The sequence below is a fragment of the Stegostoma tigrinum genome, chromosome 17, assembly GCF_030684315.1.
Source record: "Stegostoma tigrinum isolate sSteTig4 chromosome 17, sSteTig4.hap1, whole genome shotgun sequence".
In the NCBI taxonomy this organism is placed as follows: Eukaryota; Metazoa; Chordata; class Chondrichthyes; order Orectolobiformes; family Stegostomatidae; genus Stegostoma; species Stegostoma tigrinum.
The window spans coordinates 38,128,767-38,155,935 of NC_081370.1; the positions used below are offsets into that span (position 1 = coordinate 38,128,767).

The 27,169-nt window shown below is 40.1% G+C and overlaps 1 protein-coding gene across 6 annotated transcripts in view; it reads right to left on the bottom strand.

Annotated features, from left to right (window-relative positions):
• btbd10b (BTB (POZ) domain containing 10b) overlaps positions 1 to 27,169 on the bottom strand; it is a 99,219-nt gene that overhangs the window by 53,301 nt on the left and 18,749 nt on the right. For 2 of the 6 annotated variants that reach the window (XM_048545276.1, XM_048545274.1), the window contains exon 2: positions 12,770 to 12,840. The exons of 2 other annotated variants lie outside the window; for them this stretch is intronic. Coding sequence is in view for 1 of the 4 variants with exons in the window: in XM_048545271.2 (XP_048401228.1) it covers positions 18,680 to 18,804 (125 nt within the window). In the remaining 3 variants the exon portion in view is untranslated. Of the gene's footprint in view, positions 1 to 12,769; positions 12,841 to 18,679; positions 19,027 to 27,169 lie in introns of those variants that run through there. 2 more of the 6 variants (XM_048545275.2, XM_048545271.2) reach the window with 2 other exon arrangements.

The following is a 27,169-nucleotide window of genomic DNA, read 5'->3' on the forward strand; positions in this document are numbered from 1 at the left end:
AGAGGGGGAGGCGGACCGAAGATGGAGAGAAAAGAAGATAGGTGGAGAGAGTATAGGTGGGGAGGTAGGGAGGGGATAGGTCAGTCCAGGGAAGACGGACAGGTCAAGGAGGTGGGATGAGGTTAGTAGGTAGATGGGGGTGCGGCTTGGGGTGGGAGGAAGGGATGGGTGAGAGGAAGAACAGGTTAGGGAGGCAGAGACTCTGCCTCCTGTCTCTGCCTCCCTAACCTGTTCTTCCTCCCACCCCAAGCCGCACCCCCATCTACCTACTAACCTCATCCCACCTCCTTGACCTGTCCGTCTTCCCTGGACTGACCTATCCCCTCCTACCTCCCCACCTATACTCTCTCCACCTATCTTCTTTTCTCTCCATCTTCGGTCCGCCTCCCCTTCTCTCCCTATTTATTCCAGAACCCTCACCCCATCCCCCTCTCTGAAGAAGGGTCTAGGCCCGAAACGTCAGCTTTTGTGCTCCTGAGATGCTGCTTGGCCTGCTGTGTTCATCCAGCCTCACATTTTGTTGTCCAGCTACTTTAACTCAGTTGACAATGCCATAGACCATCATTAACTTCGGTACTTCCCTTACGTGTGGTAATCTCTGGATTGAGTAAGTATAGGTGTTGCTTCATACGTCAGACACCACCTATATGAGCAATCAAAACCCTTTTCCTGGCCTACTATTACAAATCAATTTATAATTCTATAACAGCTCTTGATAACTTCCTGGAAGGCAGATGTTATTTAAACTTCTGGGAGTCACCATGCTTTGCAATGTGATTGTTGGAAAGTTGACATTTCTCCTGACTATCATCCATATCAGAATATACTTTAAACATGTTAATATAACACACTTGACTCTTTCTTCTGTCTGGAGTATTCACTACAATTCACGTCATTGAGTTCCTCAATTCAATAAGGAATAGTCAAAGGCTGCTTTTAATGGTTCCCCAGTAAAAGGCAATAACACCTGATCTTCTGCAACAAAATTTTAAACATTAGACTTTTTGTCTGCTCTAGTTTTCAATACTTGTTTTGCGTTTTTCAAATTTTAAGCAAATATCATGTGTTAGTTAACTTGTCTCTGAAATTTGAGATTAGATGTGAAACGCTGTTGCTTTCAAGTACTCAGCTTTAATTACTTCTCTTCAAGATCTTATCTCGACATTTTTGATTTGGGACCAACACTAACTCCTCATTCTAAGGAAACCTATGGATAATGATGACATAGTGTAGGGGAAGGGGCTTAGATTAGTTCACAGATCAGCACAACATAGAGGGCTGAAGGGCCTGTTCTGCACTGTATTGTTCTATGTTCTATATATCCTTCCTTTCACACGGGCATGGATCAATACGGCTGTTCAATTCTGAGAATTTCACGGGTCTATTCCATTCAAAGTAAAAAGTAAAAGGAGTCTTAAGATTTAAAAAATTGTCACAGAAGTTTCTCAGAAACCTTGAGGGCCACTTTTCTGTGCTGCTTCATCAAATAATCTAAACTAAACGAAAGTCAATTAGTGGTGCACAAAATCCACTCAGTTTAAAGCCAGGTTTCAAGAACACTTTCAAAGTAAAACGTCATGGCTCCAGAAATATTTATAAACTATTTATTGACCTCAGACACACTGAAACAAAGCACTAACTCAAAAACTAGAAACACAAACTTACACTTGAATATTAAAAAAAATACAAATTACATAGTTTGCATCAAAAGCCCTGCTGCCAAAAATTCTCATCTCTTTCAATATTAGTTGCAAGAAATGACGAAAACGTTTTATTTTAAGTGTAGGAATTCACAAACCTACCACTTTTTAAATTCAAAGAGAATAGAGGCCTTTGCTTTTTTCTCCCCCCCCCCCAATGGAAGAGACCACCTCTTAATGCAGATACAAAATATGTCCCACTCTACCCTATTCTCTTCCACCCTATAATGGGGACAGGCCATTCAAAACAACATTCATTACTATACCTGCAAATACCCACAAACATTTGTGGCGAAATTCAAGGGCCAAAGTTTCCAGACAGCGGCAACCTTACACAGATTGTTAGGAAGGGTCACTGGACGTAAAATTTTAACTCTGACTTTTCTCGAGATGCTGCCAGACCTGCTGAGCTTTTCTCGCAACTTTTGTTTTTGTTCAGAGGTTGTGAGGGGCAAGTTTAGGTCGGTTGACTAGTTACTCAGTGGTAAGACTACGTATTCAATAACTTTTCCTGAATAAAAATTTTACTTCATTTTGTCAAACTCTCCTAACGAATCATATTTAAAGGGAGAATTTCAGAGGGTTCTGGGTGCAGAGGACTGCCAAGTGGAAAATTCAATTTCTCATGCAATTCCTTTGGAAGTGTGCTATGATGGGGATTTCATGGGTACCCATGTGCATCTATCTGCATTCACATAGCAACTACCTGGACTGTGGAAAATCCATCCCATTATCTTTCTTGCATCACTAGTTCTTCATTTCCCTTTCCCCCCTTCACGTAATTATTTGCAATGAATTTGGGACACAACACTATAGAGAAAACATGACTATACTGTATTTTCAAAGACATTACTAGACTTAAACCTACTGCTCAGTGAGAAGAATCTGATGACTTTAGGATCTTCATTAGACAAAATGTCTGAGACACATCAAGGGTCCAAGAGAATAATTTAGGAAAGGAAAACAATCCACTAACGTAACTGACAATACTATGATCATTGCAAAGTGAACTAAGTCACTATTTAAAGAGAAAACAGGGTCTTCTGGCAAAATGGTGATGTCTTTACCTCTGGGCCAAAAGTCCAGGTTCAAATTGAGCATACCCCATAAAACATGGTAACTTGTCCAAATAGTTAGATTAAACTTTTCTTAAGAAAATGAAATTTTCCAAAAGGGAAAATTTCAGTAGATCATTCAAGTTGAAGAGTTACTAATGACATGGTGATAGGAAATTATGTATCTGTGTTGTAATTTCTACTGTTCTTTGTCTACATAAAGAGGATTTAAGCAAATGGAACAATGGGAACTTCCCACTAAGCAACCTTTGCAGCACCTACTTTTCAAAACTGCACTGAAGATACATTGCAAGATTACATTAAAATATGTGTATAACGTTTGTCCAGTGAACTGATCAAAGTGCTACTTTACGAACAAGCTGGAATGAGGTGCTCATACCTAACAATGGCCAGCTGTGGACCTGCTAATTTGTGGGTGAGCACTTCAGTATTTCAAAAAACAGAATCTACCAGCCTGAGAGATAATGGGAACTGCAGATGCTGGAGCATCCAAGATAACCAAGTGTGAAGCTGGATGAACACAGCAGGCCAAGCAGCATCTCAGGAGCACAAAAGCTGACGTTTCAGGCTGAGACGCTTCAACAGAAAAGGGGAATGGGGAGAGGGTTCTGGAATAAATAGGGAGAGAGGGGGAGGTGGACCGAAGATGGATAGAGGAGAAGATAGGTGGAGAGGACTGTATAGGTGGGGAGGGGATAGGTCAGTCCGGGGAAGACGGACAGGTCAAGGAGGCGGGATGAGGTTAGTAGGTAGGAAATGGAGCTGCGGCCTGAGGTTGGGGGGGGGGGGGGGGGGGGCAGAGAGATAGGTGAGAGGAAGAATAGGTTAGGGAGGCAGGGACGATCTGGGCTGGTTTTGGTATGCTGTTGGGGGGTGGGGGGGGGGAGGAGGAGAAGGGGACGAGCCCAGCTCTCTTCGCCTCCCCCCACTGCATCCCAAAACCAGCCGAGACCGTCCCCGCCTCCCTAACCTATTCTTCCTCTCACCTATCCCCTCCTCCCACCTCAAGCCCCACCTCCATTTCCTACCTACTAACCTCATCCCGCCTCCTTGACCTGTCCGTCCTCCCCGGACTGACCTATCCCCTCCCCACCTATACAGTCCTCTCCACCTATCTTCTCCTCTATCCATCTTCGGTCCGCCTCCGCCTCTCTCCCTATTTATTTCAGAACCGTCTCCCCATCCCCCTCTCAGACGAAGTGTCTAGGCCCGAAGCGTCAGCTTTTGTGCTCCTGAGATGCTGTTTGGCGTGCTGTGTTCATCCAGCTTCACACTTGGTTAACTACCAGCCTGATCTCGGTTTAGCCTCAAAGACTAACACACAACAGGTTAAACGGGGGCAACGAAGTCTCCTGTTGATAAACGTGTACTGTTGTTCCTCAGCTGATGAATCAGTGCTCTTCAATGTTGAGCAACACTTGAAGGATGCACTGAGGGTGGCAAAGATGCAAAACGTACTCTGGCTGGGGGGGATTTCAATGTTCACCATCGAGTGTGATTTGGCAGCAATGCTACAGATCAAGCTGGTCAGATCCTAAATGGCTTAACTACTAGACTGGGTCCGCGGTCGTGTGTGGGAATCAACAAGAGGGAAAAACATACTTGACATCATCTTTACCATTCTTCTGGTTGCAGATGCATATGTCCATTAGAGTATCTCTAAGACTCAACATTGCGTAGTCCTTGTGAAGACTAAGTCCCACCTTCATGTTGAGAATACACTGTATCACATTGCATGGCAGTATCACTGTGCTAAACTAGTTAGACTTTGAATAGATACAGCAACGCAGCAAAATTGTGCTCCAGTATAATCTGCAACCCACAGACCTGGCATATTCCCCCACTTAACAATTACAACTAAGCCAATGAGTTAACCCTGGTTCAATGGAGAATGCAGGAAGGGATACCAGGAGCAGAACCAGACAAACCTATGAAGTAGGATAACTGCATGCCAAACAACATATGCAGCACAAGATAGACAGAGCTGAGCAATCCCACAACCGACGGAATCATGAACACTGCCCAGTCCATCATGCAAACCAGCCTTTCCTCCACTGATTCCGTCCATACTTCCTACTACTTCAGGAAAGCATTCAACATACCAAAGATCCCCTCATCCCTGTTATATTCTCATCCACCCTCTTCTGTCCGGCAGAAGGTATAGAAGTTTGACTACACATACAATAGACAATAGGTGCTGGAGTAGGCCATTCGGCCCTACGAGCCAGCACCATCATTCATTCTGATCATGGCTGATCATCCACAACCAGTATCCTGTTCCTGCCTTTTCCCCATAACCAGCGGATTAGAGAACAGCTTCTTCCTGCTGTGATCAAATTTTTGAATGGACCTCTCAAATGTTAACATTGATCTCTCTCTCTCTCTGCACATTCTCTGTAGCTGTAACACTGTGTGCTGCACTGTTCTGCTACCTTGGTGCACTTTGAATAGTACAAACTGCCTGTATTGCATGCAAAACAATGTTTTTCACTGTATCTTGGTAAATTTGACAATAATAAATCAAAATCAAATCACATCACAAGGTATAAGTCAAGAGTGAAATGGAATACTCTTCATTTGTCTGAATGATACTGCTCCAACAACACTCGAAGCTTGACACCATCCAGGACAAAGCAGCCCACCTGATCAGCACCACATCCACAAGCATCCATTCCCTCCGCTGATGCTCAGTAGCAGTGTGTATTATCTTCAAGATGCACTGCAGAAATTCATCAAGGATCCTTAGACCCACAACCACTTACGTCTCGAAGAGCAAGGCCAGTAGATACATGGGAACACCACCACCTGCACACTTCACTGCAACCGCATACCATTCTGACTTGGAAATATACTGTTCTTTCACTGTCACTAGGTCAAAATCCTGGAATTGCCTCCCTAAGTGCAGTGGGGCTCAACCTACAACATGTGGACTGCAGTGGTTCAAGAAAGCAGCTCACCACCAGGTTCTCAACAGCAACAAGGCTCAGGCAATAAAGTATGTGGGCCAACCAGCAATGCCCAAGCGCCATGAGTAAATTAAATTTAGAAAAAACAACTCAGTTAAATAACAAATAAAAATAAAAGCCTCATCTTTAACATCAGGAGCCCAGTACTGAACACAAGCTAATTCTATTTTTCTGAAGTAAATTCAGGACAGAGGCTTGTCCTACTCATGGAAAGGCACAACATGTTAAATGCTTGTTAAAAGAATACTATTACTGTGCAATAACACAAAGAAATTAACAAGTTAACAAAGGTGGCGATGCTAAATGCGTATGAATGCACAATATAACAAAGTGGAGAAAATTTGAGGCGAGTAAAATATTGCATTGAGACACCAAAAGCATCTAGTTCCTACAGACGGAGGATAAAAGTACTGCACAATTGCATTTAACATGATTAGACCCTCCAAGGCAACAAAGCGTTCAGAACCTTGGGCTTCATGGAGTTTTTGCAAAAAAAGGAAAAAAATTGGGAAGGTTACACAAAAACTTTAAAAACTATGGTTCGGCCACATCAAGTTTTGCATCCAGTCTTGGTCACATGAGGGACAGTGCGAGGTTCTTGACAGAATGAAAGTAGGATTTGCTAAAATGGGATAAGGAATGTTTGCTCGAAATTGGATTAAAGGAAATTTTGGGAAGATTTGTTAAAAAATGGTTACTCAAGAGAGACAAAAGAAAATCTGTTTCCAGTCAGCTGATGGAACAAGGACTATGGAACACAAATTTAACGTTTAGGCAAGGGATGACGGAGACGGCAGAAGGAAATTTTTCTAGCAAACGGTGAGGGCAAAAAGCTCAATACCTGCCGGGATGGTGGAAGAGAGATAATTAATGCCTTCAAAAGAAAATTGGGTCAGCACTTAAAAGGAAATTGGTGAGGCAGGTTCAAGGGGCTGAGCTGTAGGGGTTTATAAATAAAGAGCAGTTGAAACACAGGTGGGTCATTCTTAAGAGATTTGATATGGATATGATGGACAAAATGGCCTCCTTTTGCACCATCATGACTCAATGACATACAAAGAGGAACTGTAGAGATTCAGAACAGCTGTCCAATTCCTCAATATATGGAACAACTGAAAAATTAAATCTCCAGCAGCTAGTGGTTTTGAGTGCAAACCACAAGTCTATTTTCTTCAACGCTACTTACCAACAATGATGGGTCACATTTTATCTTATAAACTCACCATGCTACCCAAAAATCATAGGCTGACTCCTCATTATACACTTTTCGCAGATCCACATACTTTTGGAGATGGCCCTGGACCTGATTTTTTTTTGTTACCTAATTATTAAAAAAAGTAAGACCAAGAAAAAAGACATTTGGTGTTTTGGAAAGCATTGTGGTAGACAGGTTCCCAGGCCTGATGTGATCTATCCCAGAATACTGAAGGAAGTGAGGGAGAAAATTATTGGGTCCTTATATGAAGTCTTCTTCTTTAGTCACAGGTGAGGTCAAGAGAATTGGAAAATAGTCAATGGTGAACCTACGTTTAAGAAAGGAAAAAGGATAATCCAGGAAATTACACGCTGGTGATCTTTACATCAGTAGTATGACAATTACTGGAGAAGGTTATTAGAGTCAGGATTTACTCATTGGGAAAGCAAAGGAGTTATTAGTGATAGGCAGTATGATTTTGTGCAGGGGAGGCTGTGTCTCTTAAACTTGATTGAGTCTTTGAGGAAGTGACAAAGATGATTGATGACAGCAGGGTGCTGAACGTTGTCTACGTGTACTTTGACTATGTAGACACCAAAGCCTTCGACAAGGTTCCTTACGACAGGCTGATTTAGAAGGTGAAGTCACGTGGGATCCGTTCAGAGCTGATGTTATGGATTCAGAACTGGCTTGGTTGTACAAGACAACAGAAAGCAGTGGAGGGCTGTTTTCCTGCCTGGAGATCTATGACCAGTGGTGATCCACAGGGAGAACCCGGAGGTCCGTATACACACTATATATATATTAATGATTTAGAGAAGAATGTAGGTAGTCTGATTACTAAGTTTATGGACAACACAAAGATTGGCGGAGCAGCAGATACTAAGGGTTGACAGAGCATACAGAGAATATAGACAGGCTGGAGGCTTGCGCAGAGAAATAGTGGTTGGAATTTAATCCAGACAAATGACAGGTGAAGCATTTTGGAAAGTCTAATTCAGGAGGGAAGTATGCGGTAAATGGTAGACCTTAGATGCATTAACAGAGGGATCTAGGTGTAGTGGTCCACAGTTCTTTGAAAGAGGCAACTGAAATGGATAAGGTGGTCAAGAAGGCATATGACACTTGCCTTCGTCAGTCGGGCAGAGTATAAAAACTGGCAAGTCATATTGCAGCTGCATAAAACTTTAGTTCAACCACATTTGGAATATTATGTAAAGATTTCTGGTTGCTACACTATCAGAAGGATGTAAAGACTTTGGAAAGAGTACAGAAAAGATTCACCAGAATGTTGCCTGGTTTGGAAGATATTATCTATAAGGAGATATTTGGAAAAACTTGGTTTGTTTTCACTCAAAGGTTGGAGGCTGAGGGGCGACCTCATAGAAGTTTACAAAAATGATGAGACAAGGGTAGAATGGATATTCTGAAGTGTCATTTGCTCAGGGACATAGGTTTAAGACAAAACGGGGTAAGTTTAAAGGGGATGTGAGGGGAAGTTTTTTTTTAAAGAAACAGAGGGTTATAAGTTAATAAAATGTGAGGCTGGATGAACACAGCAGGCCAAGCAGCATCTCAGGAGCACAAAAGCTTTTGTGCTCCTGAGATGCTGCTTGGCCTGCTGTGTTCATCCAGCCTCACATTTTATTATCTTGGATTCTCCAGCATCTGCAGTTCCCATTATCTCAGAGGGTTATAAGTGCCTGGAATGTACTATCAGAGGTGGTGGTGGAAGCAGATACAATAGCCACAATCAAGAGGTATCTTGACAGATAAGAATATGCAGGGAATAAAGGGATATGTACTGCACAGAGGCAAAAAAAGGTTTTAGTTGAGAAAGGTAGCAGGTGCCAGCACAGGCTTGGTAGGCCGAAAGGTTTATTTCTGCACTGTACCGTTCTATGCTTCTTGTTCTTTGTTTAAAAAAGTCCCCCAAAAAAATTGTGCAGTCCATCGTGTTACGTAGGGGATTTCTATAATACACCACTATCCTTGTTATTGTGTTAGTTATGGGAGGACCATGCCCCATTCCCTCACACAACAAGGATCTGACGTAATTTTCCAGGAGAGAAGGTATTAAAAACATAAGCAAAATTATTTGAGGAATGCAGAAAATTCCTGTGTCATCGAGTATGCTTCCCCATATTCCTAAACCTAGGCAAATCAAGATTGGTCAAGATCAAATTTGAATTGTTCCGGCTCTGAACTCTGGCTTATCTGAAGTGTAGCTTTGCAATATTTTGACTTTGGAATATCAGTGGCCACAAAATAGCTTTGTCAGGAGAAATAGACAATGAATTCGGAAGCAATGATACATCTGCGCAATCTCAAAGGGAACCACTTATGAAGTACTCATAAGTGCAATCCTGGCACACAAAACTGTTCCTACAAATTCAACAGTCAAAACCTGAAAATCTCTTACATCAGTCCATTATTTTCAGTTTTGTGAAATTAGTCAGAATATGGGTTGGGACTGAAAGTCAAAGATGAGATGAACTAAGCCACAGGATCTGTAGTTAACAGCTTAAAATCTTGCAGAATTTGCATGATTCAAAGTCACGTCTTTTTTTGTCAGATTTTGTCAAAAAGCTGTTAATGATTGTGAAGTCATGTCAGACTGTTAAGAGTCTTTGAATCCATCCATCAATCGGTAAATAGCAGTGTTTGACTAAAACAGCATTATTAAAGTACCACAGAATCCCTAGTGTGGAAACAGACTCTTCAGATCAACAAGTCTGCACTGACAATCGGAGCAACCCACCCAGACACATCCTGCATAACCCAACTAATCTACACATCCCTGAACACTAGTGGTAATTTAGCATGACCAATCCACCTAACCTGCACATCTTTGGACTGTGGGAGGAACCACAGCACCTGGAAAAAATCCACGCAGATACGGGGAGAATGTGCAAACTCCACACAGATAGTCGCCCAAGGGTGGGATCAAACCCAGGTCCCCTGGCCCTGAGAGGCAGCAGTACTAACCACTGAGCCACCATGCTGCCAGTGAATCCAAACATTTAAATTATTTTCTTAATAATCTCTCCTGTTCAGGTTTTTTTTTCCCCCCCAAATGTACATACAGCGCTTCGAACATATCAACTTTTCAGTATTAACAAAAAGAACTCGAGGGATGGCCTGTTAATTCAAGAAAATTACAGCCTCATTTGTTTCCTGACTCTTAACTGCTCTCCACTTAAGTGCATGTTCAATTAAATCAGGACAGGTCAGAAAAATCTCAAATGACATTTCACTTGAATTGTAAGCTATTAGAAGGATAGAATTTAAAAAGGTAAGATTTGAGATGCATTCATGCCTGCGGCTATGGGAATGCATCACTTGAGAATTCAGTGACGTAAATCAGATAGGCTAAAAAAAGACAAAATATTATCAGTCTGCAGCTACAACAACAGACTCTCAAGAAAATAGGTTGTTGCAGTGACCTCAGATGGATTACCAAACTCACGTTAAAATGGCAAATTGTTGAAACATAATTAAAAAGTAAGCAAAGCTCACTTGTTGAAACAACAGTCATGATTAAAAGTTGGAAGCTTAGTTTGGAGTATTATCATTGGAGGTGCACTGACTCAGTGTGGTTTGCAGATAGACAGTAGGACAAAGAAATGAAAAGTAAATGCTTTGCAATAGTTCTGAGACAGAGTGAAGCTCAGGAAGCTGAAAGTCCAACTTACTTCTTACACACAACTTGACACACAGTAAAGGAAATAAAGCACTCAGGCCAACAATGTTATTTGGTGTTGACTCTTCCTAAGTTAATATACTTCCTGGCATTATCAGCAAATTTCCTCAACATTTTTGAGGGCTACAATCAAGGACTTAATGCACAACACAATCAGGAATTAGATCAAAAACTAATGTTTTTGGGTTGCCACAAAAAAAAACTGCATTCAACTTCCTTATTAGTTTCATCCTTCCCAGCCAACTTCAATTTCAGTTTGCTACGTTAATCAGGATCTTTCCTGTTATGCCAGAATTAAATGACTAGAATGGGCCTTGAACCCAAGTTTAGAAAAATGAGGTCTTAGTGAAATATATTGCGACACAAGTTGCAAGATTCATTTGGATTTCAAACTAGTGATATATAGGTTTTGGTCTGTGCAGATGAGGGAGCTTAACAATCAACTTGTCAGTACTTCTGCAGACATGCTTTTCATTTTAGATGAGTACGACAGTGAGAATCCCTGGGGTGATATTGGGAATTTGAGAGTTTTATGACCAGATATAGTGAACATTGAGTTGCATTAGGTTGCTTTCAGCTTAGGATCAGAATTCTGTTTTTCTCTGGCAGAAGCATTAAGTGGGGGAGCTCATCGTTTGGAAATGTTTTGCTTCCTGTTTGCAAAGTATTGGTAGAACTTAGACATTTGGAAAAGTCTCTCCCGAAGAAAGGAGATAATTTGGAATTGTTAGGAAGTAGCTGACCTTCATGCAAGGGTTTTTGTGTAAAGGTTCTAGGCTGCAAATGTTTGGTTAAATATGGAAGGGAATATGTGAAATTGAGAAAATTTAAGCTCAGTTATGCAACTCATTAAGGGAGGGGCTACCATGCTATCAAAGCAGGAAAGTGAAAGCAGTTAAGTTTAACCAATTGATGGATAGAAAAGTAAACACTCTTTCAGTGTCTGAATACTGTGAAGTGAAGTTGGAATAGATGGGATTGTATTTTTTGCTATGCAATTCAAAATCTTTCAAATTGTCATTTCATTTTTTTTCTTTGCTTCATAATCTTGTATCATTGATCTGCAGCTTTGCATGCTTATGTTTTAGCAAAAGACCATCTTGACAAATATGGAAAAAATAAACAAAATACGATCTATCAAGCCAGATTTCTTTAAGATCTGATCAAATGTTCCATCAACTTTGCTTCAAATATTCACAAGTCAGACCACTAGATGTTCTGAGTACTTGGTCTCAAAAGACAAAGCATTATCTTATATGTGTTGAATCGAGAAATAAACCAATAAACACACTCAGAAACAATGGAGGAGGTTACTGATGTTGGCTGACGATACAACTTGTCTTTAGAGGGGTTAATGAAAGCGAAAGTATTAACTGGCAATACACAGAGGTTACAAACTAGTCTCGATGCATATAGTCAGGTTAGACTTTGATTTGTTAAATCAAGAAGCTATCATGGAAATAGTGAAACAAAATCCTATAGAAGAAATTGACTTTATTTTGGGACGTGACCGGGCCAAAATAGTTTAAGTATGTTTGTCTTATTAAGGTTGGTGGAAGAAGCTGAAAATGTTGGAAGTGAAACACCCTCAATTGGTTCCTGATTGTGTTGTGACTAGACCTCAGTCTCATTGAATTAAGAAGAAGTCTATGAAACAGTGAAATAATTTGGAAATTTAATTATCGAATAAAACACTTCAAAATTTAAACTGAAAAAGACCGACGGCAAAGAAATGTAACAAAATTTGGGCGTGAAATAGTTGTACTAAACAGGCTGAATATTACTACTTGAGACACAAAACAAATGAGAAAACGCAGACCACTTCCAATACCAACCAATGAGGAAAGGACAGTGGTCGATCCGATAGCAAACCATCTTACTATCATAACAAAAATTCTAAAAGTAGATCATGGAACTCATTTACATTTCAGGAAAAGCCACGTTAAAATATTAAAGCATTTTATTGGCCAAGAATACATAATGATATGGTCAAATTTTTCCAGAAATTTGAAATACATGCGAGGTAGTGGGAAACACCCAACAATCAGTTAAGTGTGTGCCTTTAATTTTAATACAAGCATTTCATGAACAATTTAGTGGGGTCTTAATAGATTGTGCAGTACTCCTACCTAAAACCAGGAATAGAAGCAGAATCTTTTAACGGTCATGGAATTTTCAACAAGACTTCCTGAAGCAGTGCCTTTAGGAGAAATTATGACAAAATGGTAGTGGAAAAGTTAGTTCTTTTAGTATTATAAGATGGATTACGCAAAGAAATACAAATCAGATCAAAGTACGAGTTTCATGTTACAAACATTCAGACAAATCATTTAGAAAGAAAGTTTAGCCATAAAACAATTAACATCTTTGGCTTCTCACCCACAATCTCAAGGCACATTGGAAAGATGGCATCAAACTTTGATTACAGCCTATTGCCAAGTATGTTCCAATGATTTCCATGAAGGAATTATTTTGTTATTATTATGTGCCATTAGGGACGCTCAATGAGGTCTTCTGGAATTTGTTCTTTTGAACTAAAATGGAAATGGGATGGAAAGACCATTTTAAATTGATTGAAGAAAAACTGATAAATCTATTCAGATCTGATACTTCCAGCCCATGTTTCAAATTTCTGCGAGAAAATGGCCAAAACGTAAGAGTTGGCTAAAATCATTTGACCATTACAGAACAAACAATTACTACTGCAGTAGATAAAAAAAGCCAAAGCCAAAAATGCTTTTGTTGGCAACAGGATGGGATTTTCTTCCTGTCTCTGGGAGATACTTAAATGCAAGGTTCAATGGACCTTTATCATACCAAAAAAAAATTCTGCAATAGGAATTATGAGGCATAATCCAGACCACAGAAAGAATCTGAATATTTGCAGTAGTGGAAGAACTAGGAGTGAAATAGAACTATCAGAATATATGGAGAACGAATCAAAAATTTCAAAAAAATTGAGATTTACCCTCCAGAAATCACATTGGATAATACGGCTGTGCCAAGAAGGTCAGAAGACATGTTTCCTTTTCCTGAGAACTATCAAAGTGAATCTCTAAAACTATTAGAGAATCATAGATCAATTTGGAGGAATGTGCTAAGGAAAACTGTTTTGACTCATGACACCACTGTGGGGGATGTGTTACGTATAAAACAACACCTTACAGACTCAAGATAATAAAATGTGAGGCTGGATGAACACAGCAGGCCAAGCAGCATCTCAGGAGCACAAAAGCTGACGTTTCGGGCCTAGACCCCTCATCTTTCTGAAGAAGGGTCTAGGCCCGAAACGTCAGCTTTTGTGCTCCTGAGATGCTGCTTGGCCTGCTGTGTTCATCCAGCCTCACATTTTATTATCTTGGAATTCTCCAGCATCTGCAGTTCCCATTATCTCTGACACCTTACAGACTCAGTCCAGACAGATTAACACAAATTGAAATGGAAGTAATCTTATGAAAGTTAGTGTCACTGTTGAATCAAGTCATGGCAGAATCAACTCATTAAGGCGGCAATGGCCTAGTGGTATTATTGCTGGACTGCTAATCCAGAGACCCAGATGGCGTTCTGGATATCTGGGTTCAAATCTCGCCACAGCAGATGATGACATCTGAATTCAAGAAAAAAAATCTGGAATTAAGAATATAACGATGAACATGAACCCATTGCCAACTGTTAGGAAAAACCCATCAGGTTCACTACATGCCTTTAAGGGAAAGGAATGTAGCCCTGGTCTGGGCTACATATGACTCCAGATCACAACAACGTGGTCGACACTGAACTAACCTCTGGACCATTAGGGACAGGCAATAAATGATGCCCGGTGAGCAATTTCCTAACTCCGTGAATGAATAAATTTTTTAAAAAATGTTGGAGATCAGCTATCACGATGGTACCAAAATTGCACATTTTACAGTAATTCTGTACTGATAATCATGGAGGCAACATACCAAAAACAGTGGACTCATATCCTACTCCAAATTGTATGACTGCACAAAACGAAGAAGACGTGCACGATTTATCGTAAAATCAACTTGCTAAAAGGATATTAGCAGGTTTTGTTGACTGCTATTTCTTTGTATCTATCAGCTTTTGTAGAAGAGATTTCTTTATTAATGTAAAGTCATGTAATTTGGAATGCAAACTACACCAACAACATTCCAATGATTAACAATTAAAGCCACTAGAAGACTAAGTAACTGCGCTGATCACAATTACTTGGTTGTTTATAGCTAAAACTGGTAAGAACATTACACCACTTGACTGAACTGGTGATAGGCTACATAAAAGCAGTTTGGTTGTAAACTTGCCCAAGGGTGAATTTGCCAAAGTAAAAGTGTCTTACTTGCACCATACTGTGAGGCACAACTAAGCAGCACCTCCAGGGGCAAAAATAATCACTTTGGATTTTCCTGTGCCACGGACAAAAGGTGACATTTCGCATTATGTTGGCATGAATGAATTTTATCACAAATTTATTCTGAATCTCAATACTGTTGGTGCATGTTTTACAAACGTCTTGAAAGACGCAGAAAATGTTCACGCGTGCAGGCAAATCAGAATGACTTTGAAAACTTGACAGCTGTGCTGATAACCTCACCAGTTTTAGCCATGCCAAATGAGAATCCATTCAAACTGGCTGTTGACGCCACCAATGTTGATGTGGTGGCTGTTTCATTGCAAGTTAATGGAATGGACATCAAATGACCTCTCAGGTATTTCTTAAATGAACTGACTGCACTGCGCAGAAACATTCAACAATTGGAGATGGAAACTTTGAATCTTATGTTGATTCTATACCAATTTAACATGTAATCACCAACGATGTAGAAACTGTTATTTATATGGACCACAACCCTTTGACTTTCCTGGTCAGAATCTGGGACAGAAGCTTAATTCTCCAAATGTATACTTTGAAAATCATTCGTGTGTCTGGAAAAGAAAACATCACAGCAAACATTTCACAAATAGCACAAACGAAAGACAGAGGACGTAGGTCCATGGGTGCCACTGCAAAATATTGTTGCGGTGTAACTCATTGCATGTTTAATGTCAGCGTCATATCAATGTTACAGATGTTAAATGCGGCATAGAAATAGTGTAAGACCAGTTTCATTTCTTTTTGAAGATAGGTGTGATATAAGAGGCGTTATTTATATTAACATCATTTGTTTTATAGTTTAGACTTTGGGTTTTGGTCTGTGTGCATGTGGTTTGATAGTTAACTTGCCAGTGTTTCTGCAGTCATTATTTTCTTCATAAATCAATACGAGGGGGATTATATTGGGAATATTTGAATTCCGAGTGTTTCAAAGTGGACAGAGTAAACATTAAGGAGCATTAGGCTGCCTTCAGTTTAGAAAGATCACTACTTTTTTGATTGGGAAAACCCCCATAGTTTGGAAAACTTCTGGTTTCTGTTCACAAAACCCCTGAAGAAAGTTGATTCAGAGATAGTGGGAACTGCCAATGCTGGAGAATGAGACAACAAGGTGTAGAGCTGGATGAACACAGCAGGCCAAGCAGCAGAGGAGCACGAAGGCTGTTGTTTCAGGTCTGGACTCTTCTTCAGGAAAAAAAAATTCTGAACAAGGGTCCAGACCCGAAATATCAGCTTTCCTGCTCCTCTGAGGCTGCTTGGCCTGCTGTGTTCATCCAGCTCTACACCTTGTTATCCCTGAAGAAAGTAGATAGTTTAAAACAGCTTGCAAGTAGTTTACCATAGTGTAAGGGGATATTCAAGGCAGAGCAAATTTAAGCTCAGTTCTGTGACTATTAAGGAAGAGGCTACCATTCAGTCCCTGAAAACCAGGAATTAAAAAACAATTTGAATAAACAAAATGTACATGAGACAGAAAAATGATGTCTCTCAGGTGTTTGAATATTGTGAAGTGATAGCGTTGGGTTAGATGGGACCACATTTTTAACTATACTTTTCAAAAAATTTTCAATTGTGTTACAAGTAAATAGTTTTTGCATTACTTCTCTTTTCTTTTCCTTATTAAGAAAGCTTTATTGTTGAAACCAAATTTGTAACATTGCATGTATATATTTGTGAAAGACCATCTCAATAAATAAAACAAATAAAATAGGATCTATCAAGTCAGATTTCAGTTCGGGATTTGACTTGCGCAATAATAGTATTAGCACAAATCGGAATCTAAGTTAGCCATAGGGCTTGACAACATAGACTGTTTCCTCTGGCTAGAAAGTCTCAAACTAAGAGATGTATCCTTAGGCTAGGCAGCTGGGTATTTATCAGAGATTAGGAGAAATTTCTGCACTCAGGGTCATGAATCTTTGGATTTCTCTACCCCAAGCAGCTGAGGATGCTCAAATTTTGATGATACTTAGGAGATTTTTAGAAAATCAAGGGTTATTATTGTGAATTTATAGGGCAGGAAAAAGGATTTGAGATTATTGATCAGTCGAGATCTTGCCGACAGGTTCAAGTTTAATATGGCTTATATTTCTTCTTGCTCCTTGCCTATTTAAGTTTTTAGATCCCTGTATTGAGGTTTTACTAATTAGAATATGGAACCTGCTACTATACGGAGTAGTTGAGGTTAATGTCATCAAAACATTTAGCAGGAAGCTAGATACTACATGAGGAAGAACAAAATCGAAGGGCTTACAGATAGAGTTAGTTTGAAGGGTATGGACAATAAATACGAGCATTGATCAAATGGGCTGAACAGCCATTTTTGTGCTAAGTTCTAAAGAATTTTGTGTAAACTTATTCAAGACATGTCTCAACTAATGTCTAAACAGTACAGCAATGGCAATTTAGCAGCATTATACAGCACTGCTGTGGGCATGTTCTGCTAACAATCGGAACACAAGATCCTTCAAGGCCACAGCTCAATTGAACCATCAGCTCCACTATGCAGATGATATGTCAGCACTTACGAGACACACTAATCAGAAAAGAACTACCTTGAAAGATACCCTCAGTGGCAGCATTCCAAAGCCCCTTCAGAAATTTAGGAGTTATGGAAGGGAGCAAAATATGAACTGTCTTATTTCTTAATAATTTCTTAATAATTAAAATGGCGCCAGTGGATGGTGACTTAAAACACTTTTCCCCGTATTTTTATTAAATATACCTGACAATAAAAGTAACATTCTATTCTCCTATAGAGAACAAAATTGGAAAGTTTTAGCATTGATGACACACAATCTTAAAAAAGTACACCAACTAAGACAGTGAATCAGCAGAATGAACATGAATAAAGTTGACAACACAAATTAGAGCTTCTTTTTTCAAACATACAGCAACTAGATACATTTCCAAGCACTGTTGATTGCAGGATGAAGTGGGACATCAAAATGTTATTGGCAAATGAATTGATTAACAACTGCTGAGTCAGCTTACATTTCAAAGCAATGAAGTGGCAATAAGTCAGCATGGCCACTCCAAATAAAAACTTCAAAAACCACAGCAAGTAAAAAGAAATGTTGTGTAGAGAGCAAAATGCAACTATCCAACAGTTAACTGGCTGCCTTCAATTTTAATCCAAGGTGGCAAATTAGTTTGTTGAGCTATTGTTAATGGAATTTGCTGGACTAAAAATAAATAATTATAGCCAAATGCACAGATATTCTGAGACAAATGCAGAATATCACCAATCTACACATCAACTGGCAACATAAAATAAAAAAGCACAAAATACACTTAGTTTCTACATGTTGAACATTTGTAGAAGGTAGACTTATTCAAAAAAATGTTTACACTTTTTTTTAAAAACTACAACAACTCAGTGAAGCTTAAAGATTATTAATTGACCCAAGCCAGTCCAACATGACCAGAGGCCACTTCCAAGAGTTACAATTAATTAAAGTGGTAGGTTACATATTTTTCATTCCTAGCACAGAAAAGCATCATTCCTTGATTAAGTGATTTCAGCTGTCCCTAATTCTAACAACTTTGCACTGACTCCTTTTCGCAAGCGGCAGTACAGAAGAATCACTCAGAAGTTCTACAAAATCTACATTAGTCGAGTGTGAATAACATAACTCTTTATGAAGACTGATATACATACCCTGGTGTTTTAGATGCAATGGGTAGAAAACAGCAAGCTAAAAATTTCTGAACGCAAGGCCAATGAAAAAACCAGAACAGTCGCACTCGTGGAAAGAATGCAGCACTTGCAGCATCCTTGGGCATCACTTTTGAATCTCAGCATCTCCAGGACTCTGTTCGTCATTTCACTGTCTTATTTATGAGCTGCGGGAGTCCAGCAGTAAACACTGCATCGCTTAGCCGTCTTCGGAGTTTTTAGCTGCTATGCTGCCTGATTGTCAGAGTAACCGCTCAGTTCACATGTTTAGATGACAGCCACAAATTCCAAATCACTTCTGTGGTAGTTGCTGACTGGGAAGAGAGCTGTTGTGCAGGTGCTGACGTCTGAAACCCAATGCCCCACCCCCCCATGCTGGTCTCCTTTGTTCTGCATTTGTGGCTGCAATTATTCCAACTCTAAGCAGGGGAGATGATGGTGCGATTTGACATCAGATGCAGAAAAGATTTTTCTCCCCTCCTTTCTCTCTCTTTCCTGTAAGCTACCAGCTGCTTCTGTTGCCATCTGTCAAGCTATCCTTCAATGTACTTTAGTCAAGGCGACTAACACAAATGAAAAATTCAGAACAGGCTCACCAACTGTTCCATCCACCAAGAAAATTGAAAGCAGCATAATTCGTCCCGAAAGGCCATGAACAAATTTTATACTTTTCACAAGCAACTGTACATCCCAGGAGAGAAAATTTGTGACAAAAAATTGCAAAAAAGTGATGCAGTAGAGAAAAATGAATGGTTATAATATCTAAATTATTGACTCAGCGCAGAGGACGAAATCTCAGCACAGTGTGCCATGCTGGCTGTTTGAAAGATTCTTCTAATTATACCCACTTTCTTGCTGCTTCTCCATTGACAGGCAAAAATAACTCTGCACATCATTAATAGCGTCTAGTATATTTCATTGCACATTTCAGTATCATAATGGGACCACAACAGATTGATTTTCCAAAGCTCTCACACGAGCAAAGGACATACTAGAAAGTTGAGGAATATGCTTTAAATTGAACTAGAGTTAAAACACCCTCTCTACCCTTAACCAATGCTTCTTATCATGTACAGAAGATTACTATAGGAAGTGAGGGAATGGAGAACAGATACAGGCAAACAGATAAGGTGGGGCAGTGGGACAGAACAAGAGAAGAACCAAGCAAAGAAAGAAAGAATGGATGTAAAAGAGAGACTGACAAGCAAGAGAAGGAGGTTGGCAGTTGAGGAAATGACAAAAAGGGCCAGGCAAAGGAGAAACTGAGGGGGGGGGGGGGGGGAGAAAGAGGGGCTTGAGGAAATGCTACTTATGGAAATAAAAGGTGATAACGATAGAACAGGAGACATAAAAGCTCACATTTCCATTAAGCCCTCCACAACTTCAAAATCATTCCAAACCTTTCCAGCCAACTGGAATATAGTTACTGTTTCAATGTGGGAAACATTACAACTAATTTGTGAACAGAATAGTGTGGTCAACAGTAGTCTGCTACCAATTAAATAGTCACTTTACTGAAACTGGAGATTTAAATATTGCCTTGGCCATAAGGAGAACCCCTATGCTTTTCAAATAGTACCAGGGAATCTTTTGCAGCTGCCTCAGGAGGCAGACAACATCTCAGCTTAACATTCCATGAAAAAGACAGTAATTTTAACGAGTCAGCATTCCCTGATTATGTTAGACTTCACAGTTGCAAAGAGATAACCATGTAATATCCACTTAAGTAATGGTCATCTTCCTGAAAACAAGAGCAGATTTTGAATTGATCATGTAGAAATTACTGTCTGGGGCAGCCATTTATGGAATATCCTAGGATCAACTCCTCACCTGAAGCTGTCTGTCCAACAAGTGCAAACAACCATTATATTCTGCCAGTTGAAATACTTCACCAGTTGCCTTTCAAATAAAAGTTCTAGGCTCAGCCACAATATCCGCTTTCAAAACATATAAATCAAGCATTTAAAGGAAATAGCAAGAGAAACAGGGAGAACCAAATTCAACACTAACCACATTGTTCTTAATTTACAAATGAGTTTTGTCTTGACTACTGCTATCAACCCACACCTGGTCAGCCAAATACTCCACCTTCCATATTATGGTGAAGGAGAGACGCTGAAAGAACACAAAAGACAAGAACATCCAATACTGGATCACTGTGTGAAGTCAGTCTTCTACATACTACTGCAACATGCGTGCAACAACCAACATCCCGCAAGTCAGTAAAAGTTGTGGTGTACACAGCAGTTGTCGTCACCACACGCCCGTATTTCAGTGAGGTCTGGAAAACGCATCAGTCGCACACAATTCACAAAAGAGATATTCCATCAGCAATGTTTCTGCTGCATCCTCGAATTTTGATCCTCTGGATTCAACAAGAGGATCAGCGTACAAACGCAAGTGCTGCTCATCCCTCCAATCTCAACTGAAACATCATAATCGGCCTCCAGGCGACCTGTAAGCATTGTCACATCATCAGTGCTTTCAATTGGGTCACTGCCCCCAATCTACCATGCAGAGGACAGCTTGTTTTGACAGTCTCTTCTCAACTTTCGATATAGTGCGTAACCAATTATTAACATTTTCTTCACGTGAAAGTTACATTTTAACTCTTCCTTCCCCCTGTACCCTCCCTGCCCTCAAACAGATGATCTCAGCAGCTGTCGAAGAAACAATGCCCTGAGAACAGATCAGCCTTGAAAGTGTCTAAATGCAACAAAACATTCTCAAATTATGGAAGTAAATTGTGACAGAACAGCAAGGAATAGGTTCAAAATAGTAAATTTAAAACTGATATCGGCAAACATTTCCTCCACCGCAAATTAAAATCAGAGGATCTACAAGGAGTAGAGGCAAAGACATGGGCATAGTTTGACAATTAGATGCTGAAGAGAGGAAAATATATGCACAGATGAATCGAAAGGGCCCAATATTTCCTTAACTATTCTAATTAAAGTACATTCTTGAACCATATCAAAATCCAATCCAGGTACTTCTTGAAGAATGGGCATATTATCTGATGCTATGATGCACCAAGGTCCATCTTCAGAGCAATTGTTCCAACAAATTTGTAAACATCATGATCCTTTCAGCTGGGAATGGGTAGTGGGACTGGGAAACTAGCCTGAACAGTTCCAGTCACAACAAACTGTTTCCAACATCAACAACTCACATTTGTACATTAGTTTTATTCCAAAGGCAATGAACAAGATAAAAATTCCTTCCTTCAGCTCAAGTTATCAACCTCATCCTTCTCACACTATCTTGCCTCAAAGTTTAAACATCTATAGAACCTCATGCAACCGATCATTCCATCACTTTGACACCCAGAAAGATAGGGATGTGAAACAAGTGTCCTAATTGCCACAGTACTTGTTAGCCAAATCATTATTTTCATGATCCTATATTGTAGATCACATGTACAAATTTACCTTTTTTATTTGACTATAGGATTCAAGTGTTTCTGGCGACGCCAGAATTTGTTGCCTTTACCTAAATGCTCTCATGAATGTGGTAGTCAGCTGCCTTTCAGAACTGCTACAATGCTTGGAATGTGGTGGCACCTATGGGGGTACTTGAAAAATAGTTCTAAAATTTTGATCCTCAATCAGTTTAGGAATAACAATACATTTCAAAGTCAGAATGCTACATGGCTTAGAAGGGGTCTGGTGGCATTCTCATGCAGCAGCTAACCAGGTGGAAGAGGTTGCAGGTTTAAGAAGGTACTGTCAGAAAAGCCTTGGTTCTGTGCACCTTGCAGATGGTACACACTGTTGCCACTGTTTATCAGCAAAGTGAATGAAATGTTGAAGGTGGTGGATGGGGATCCCAAGCAAGCAGTCTGCTTTGTCCTGAGATTGTTTGTCAAGCCCCTTGAGTGTTGTTGGAACTGCACCCATCCAGGCAAGGGGAGAGCATTCCACTTTATCTTGACTTATGCCTGTAGATAGTGGACAGTCACTGGGGAGAGAGGAAGTGAGTTTCTAGACAGTGAATTCCTAGCTTCTGTCCTGCTTTTTGTAACCATTTTAATAATAATTCTGGTCTAGTTCAGTCTTTGGTCAAAGGTAAGTTGATAGTGGGGAATTCAACTGTGGTAATCCCACTGAACATCAAAGGCAATGGTTAAATTCTCCCTTGTTGGAGACGGTTATTGTCTGGCACTCGTGTGGTATGAATGGCACTTTCAACTTGTCAGCTGAAGCCTGGATGTTGTTCAGCTCTTGTTGCGTATTGTCAGGGACTATTTCTGCATCTGAGGAATTGTGAATAGTGCAGAACATTGTGAAATGGTCAGTGAACATCTGAATTTCTGATCTGACGATGGAGAGAAAGTCATTGATGAAGGAGCTGAAGATGGTTGGACTGAGGAAATTACCTTGAGGAACTCATGCAGTGAATCCTTGGGCTGCGTTCCTTAACCTCCAATCATCATTTATGCTAGTGAAGTCTCCAATCAACGTAGGGTTTTCTCCCCGATTCCAGCTCAATCCATCTTTGCTCGGGTTCCTTAGTGCTGTACTCAGTCAAATACTGTCCTCAACTCTACAATTCAAATCCTTTGCCTCTGTTTGGACCAAGCTTGCAATCAAGTCAGGAGCTGAGTCACCATGGCTGAATCCAAAGTGAGCAAGGGCCAGCTGATAACACTGTTTTGGGCCCTATCTCCATCATTATGCTGATGATTAAGAGTGGACTGATATTTTTTGGTTGGGGGAGGTGGCATGGGTGGCTAGTCAGACTGTATTTGTCCTGCTTTTTGGGTACATTGTTACGATTGTAGGTGTACTTGAACAGCTGGGCTGGAGGTAGTTCTTCAGCACAAGTCTTCAGTACAATTGCCAGAATATTGTCCGCGCCTACAATCTTTGTTGTAATCTGTGCTTTCAGTTATTGTTTGATATCACACAGTGAACTACATTGGTTGAAGATGGCACTCCTGGCTGAAGATGAATACAAATACTTCAGCCTTCTTTTTCTCTTACATTAATGTGCTGGACTCTCTCTATTGGAGATTAGGATATAGGACCTCCACCTTCTGTTAGTTGTTTAGCGGTTCACCACCATTCAGAACTTGATGTGGCAGAGCTTACACCTGAAATACAGGTTTGCGCGAGCCAGTCTATCTGGCGTGACAATAATTGTGCTGAATGCTAAGATGATGGATCTAATCAATTACAAAACATTCAAACAGCCTAAGGTATCACAGATATTGTATTTTCATGAACTATATATAACGAAGATATATTATGTACACATAATTTTGTCATAAGCCAACTTTGAGGTGTTCATCACAAATCGAGCTTTACAACTATTGAGAGGGTACAGTGAACTGGTGAAAGCAGTATGCTCGTCAAGGACTTGTGAATATTGTACTTGTATCAAAGACTTGAACTTATTGATGAAATGGAGCCCTCCTTTAAAACAAAATGTATCAGGTTCTATTGTCTACGCACAAAGTTGGCAGCCACATCAAAAACAAACAGCAAATTAAGATTTGGAAAGGGGAAAAAAATATATAAATAATGGAGCAGGCTTGAAAAATTTAGCAGACTGCAAACATTTACGAATAATTTAGACAAAATAGAGAACTTAAGTTTTGCATTTATCACAGGGAGGGCAACTTATAAGAGAAAGCAGAAAGTCCATGAGTAACTAAAATGACATATCAAGTGGCACCACGAACGATTTAGAATTTACAAAATCTCATGGAATAAAACATCAACAAGGCTATTCAGCCCATTATACCATTGGCTAGAGACACTGCGCGACTGGTTCACAACTTGTAAAGTCTCAGACTTACAGGTTAAAAAGCAACTGCCTACATAAACCGCGAAGGAAAAATAAACTGGCTTTCTTCAGACTGCCAGTGTTTTTAACTGCAGAGAAAATGACACCACCTTCCATTTCAGTGGCGGAAAAGCTTCTGGCTCTCATTCACACCACCAAGCTACCTGGGAGCTAATCATGTGAGTGTTGACAAGGATAAAGTGTTTATCATCAATGAGTAATAGAGCTAGAGCTTGACAGCATGAAAACAGACCCTTTGGTCCAACTCGTCCATGCCGACCAGATATCCTAATTTAATCTAGTCCAACTTTTCAGCATTTGGCTCCTATCCCTCTGAATCCTTCCTATTCATATATTCGTCCACATGATTTTTAAAAGTTGTAACTGTACCAGTCTCCACCACTCCTCTGGCAGCTCATTCCAAACATGCACCACCTTCTGCATGAAAACATTATCCTTTAGGTCCCTTTTCTATCCTTCAGGTCTTACTTTAAACCTATGCCCTCTAACTTTGAACTCCTCTACCCTGGGGAAAAGACCTTGGCTACTCTCACTATCCATGCCATTCATGAGTTTCTAAATGTCTACAAGGTCGCCCCTCAGCCTCTGACACTCCAGGGAAAATTTCCCCAGCCTATTCAGCCTCTCCCCACAGATCAAACCCTCCAATTCTGGCAATATCCCTGTAATCTTTTCTGACCCTTTCAAGTTTCACAACATCCTGCCACTAGCAGAGACACTAGGTCTGAGCGCAGTAATCCAAGTGGTCTAACCAATGTCCTGTACAGCCCCAGCATGACCTCCCAACTCCTACAATCAATACACTTGCTGTTATTGGCCAGGGTATCAAACATCATCTTCCCTACCCTGTCTAACTGCAACTCTACTTTTAAGGAACTATGACCTGCACTCCAAGGTCTCTGTTCGGCAATACTCCTCAGCACCTCACCATTAAGTGTATAAGTCCTACCCTAATTTACCCTACCAAAGTGTAGAAGCTTATCTAAATTAAACACTATCTGCCACTCCCTCGATCCATCTGATCAAGGTCCGGGTGTACACTGGGGTAACCTTCTTTGCTGTCCACTGCAGCACAAATTTTGGCGTTATCAGCAAACTTATTAACCATACCTCCTACATTCACATCCAAATCATTAATATAAAATGAGAAAAATCAGTAGACCCAGCACCGATCCTTGCTGCACATTGCTGGTCATAGGCCTCCAGTCCAAAAAGCAATCCTCCACCACCATTCTCAGTCTCCTAGCTTTGAGCCAATTTTGTAGCCAAATGGCTAGTTGATCTAACCTTATTAACCAGTCTACCACATAGAACCTTGTTGAATGCCATGAAGTCCATATAGATCACGTCCACTGCTCTACCTTCAATCTTCATCAATTCTTCAAAAAACTCAATCAGGTTAGTGAGACAAGATTTCCCCATGCACCAAACCATGACTATCCCTAATCAGTCCTTGTCTTTCCAAATACATGTAAATCCTTTCTCTCAGAATGCCCTCCATCAACTGATGTCAGGCCCAGCAGTCTACAGTTTCCAAGGCTTTTCCTTACCACCTTTCTTAAATAATGGCACCACATTAGCCACCCTCTAGTCTTCCTGCACCTTACCTGTGGTTATGGATTATTGTAAATGTCTGCAATAGGCCCAGCAATCACTTCCCTAGCTTCCCACAAAGTTCTAAGCACTCCACAAACCAATCAGATACTTGATGCCAGTCAAATCTATTTTTGTACACCCCCATTATTGCCAATATACTACAATTAAACTTTCCCCACTAGTTGAACAAGAAACTGTGAAACAGTACTCATAATAAATGGTGGCAGCTTATTTTTAAGAAGTGTAACAATCCCTTCTACAATCCTTTTTTTTATAAAATCCATTTAACATTTCAATCCGGATCAAAATACAGAAGAACATGAGTATACGGTCTTTCCAGCAGTGCAGAATTAAGCATATGAAATGACTTGTCTGTATTTTTCACTTTCAGCAGCTGGCAAAGCATACAAGACATGATATGCCTGGGATCGTATAGTATTTGAATGGCAATTGAAGGACTCTAGGTATAATTTGAGGGTGATGTCAAAATCATTGCTTCCAAAATGCTACAGTTGAAAAGAAATTTAGGTAGTGGAATATGGTAGAAAAAAACTTCTTCAACACAGAAGCACATTTGGTTCAAGACACTAATTACAGAGGACAGACTGAGTGCGCTGGATTCCATGGTTTGTCTTGCCCAAATATCTAATTTAAATTACTGCATTGCTCTGAAACATCCCAGAGTCTGTAAATAGCACACAAACTTTAAATATTCTTAAGACACTCAACAACAACCAGTTTAACGAACTCCAACAGATACAACTGGCAGCATGAATTGCACAATTAAAACAGTCAGCAGACCGACAGTGAAGCTGCATTTACTAAATGTCCTTAACATAGTAAAACAATTCTAAAGCACAGTGGAGACATAATCAGAAAATGATTGTCACGTTAGGGTGGGTGAGTACCAAGATGGGTCTTAAAGAATGTGGACCTCAAGGAGAAATTTCCGAAACAAGTAAAGGCACGGACAATAACGGTAAGAGATGGACTAATGGTATGCACAAAGAGCCGAATTCGAGAGAAATCAGTTTGTGAGGGAAGGGAGATTGCAAGACTGGAGGC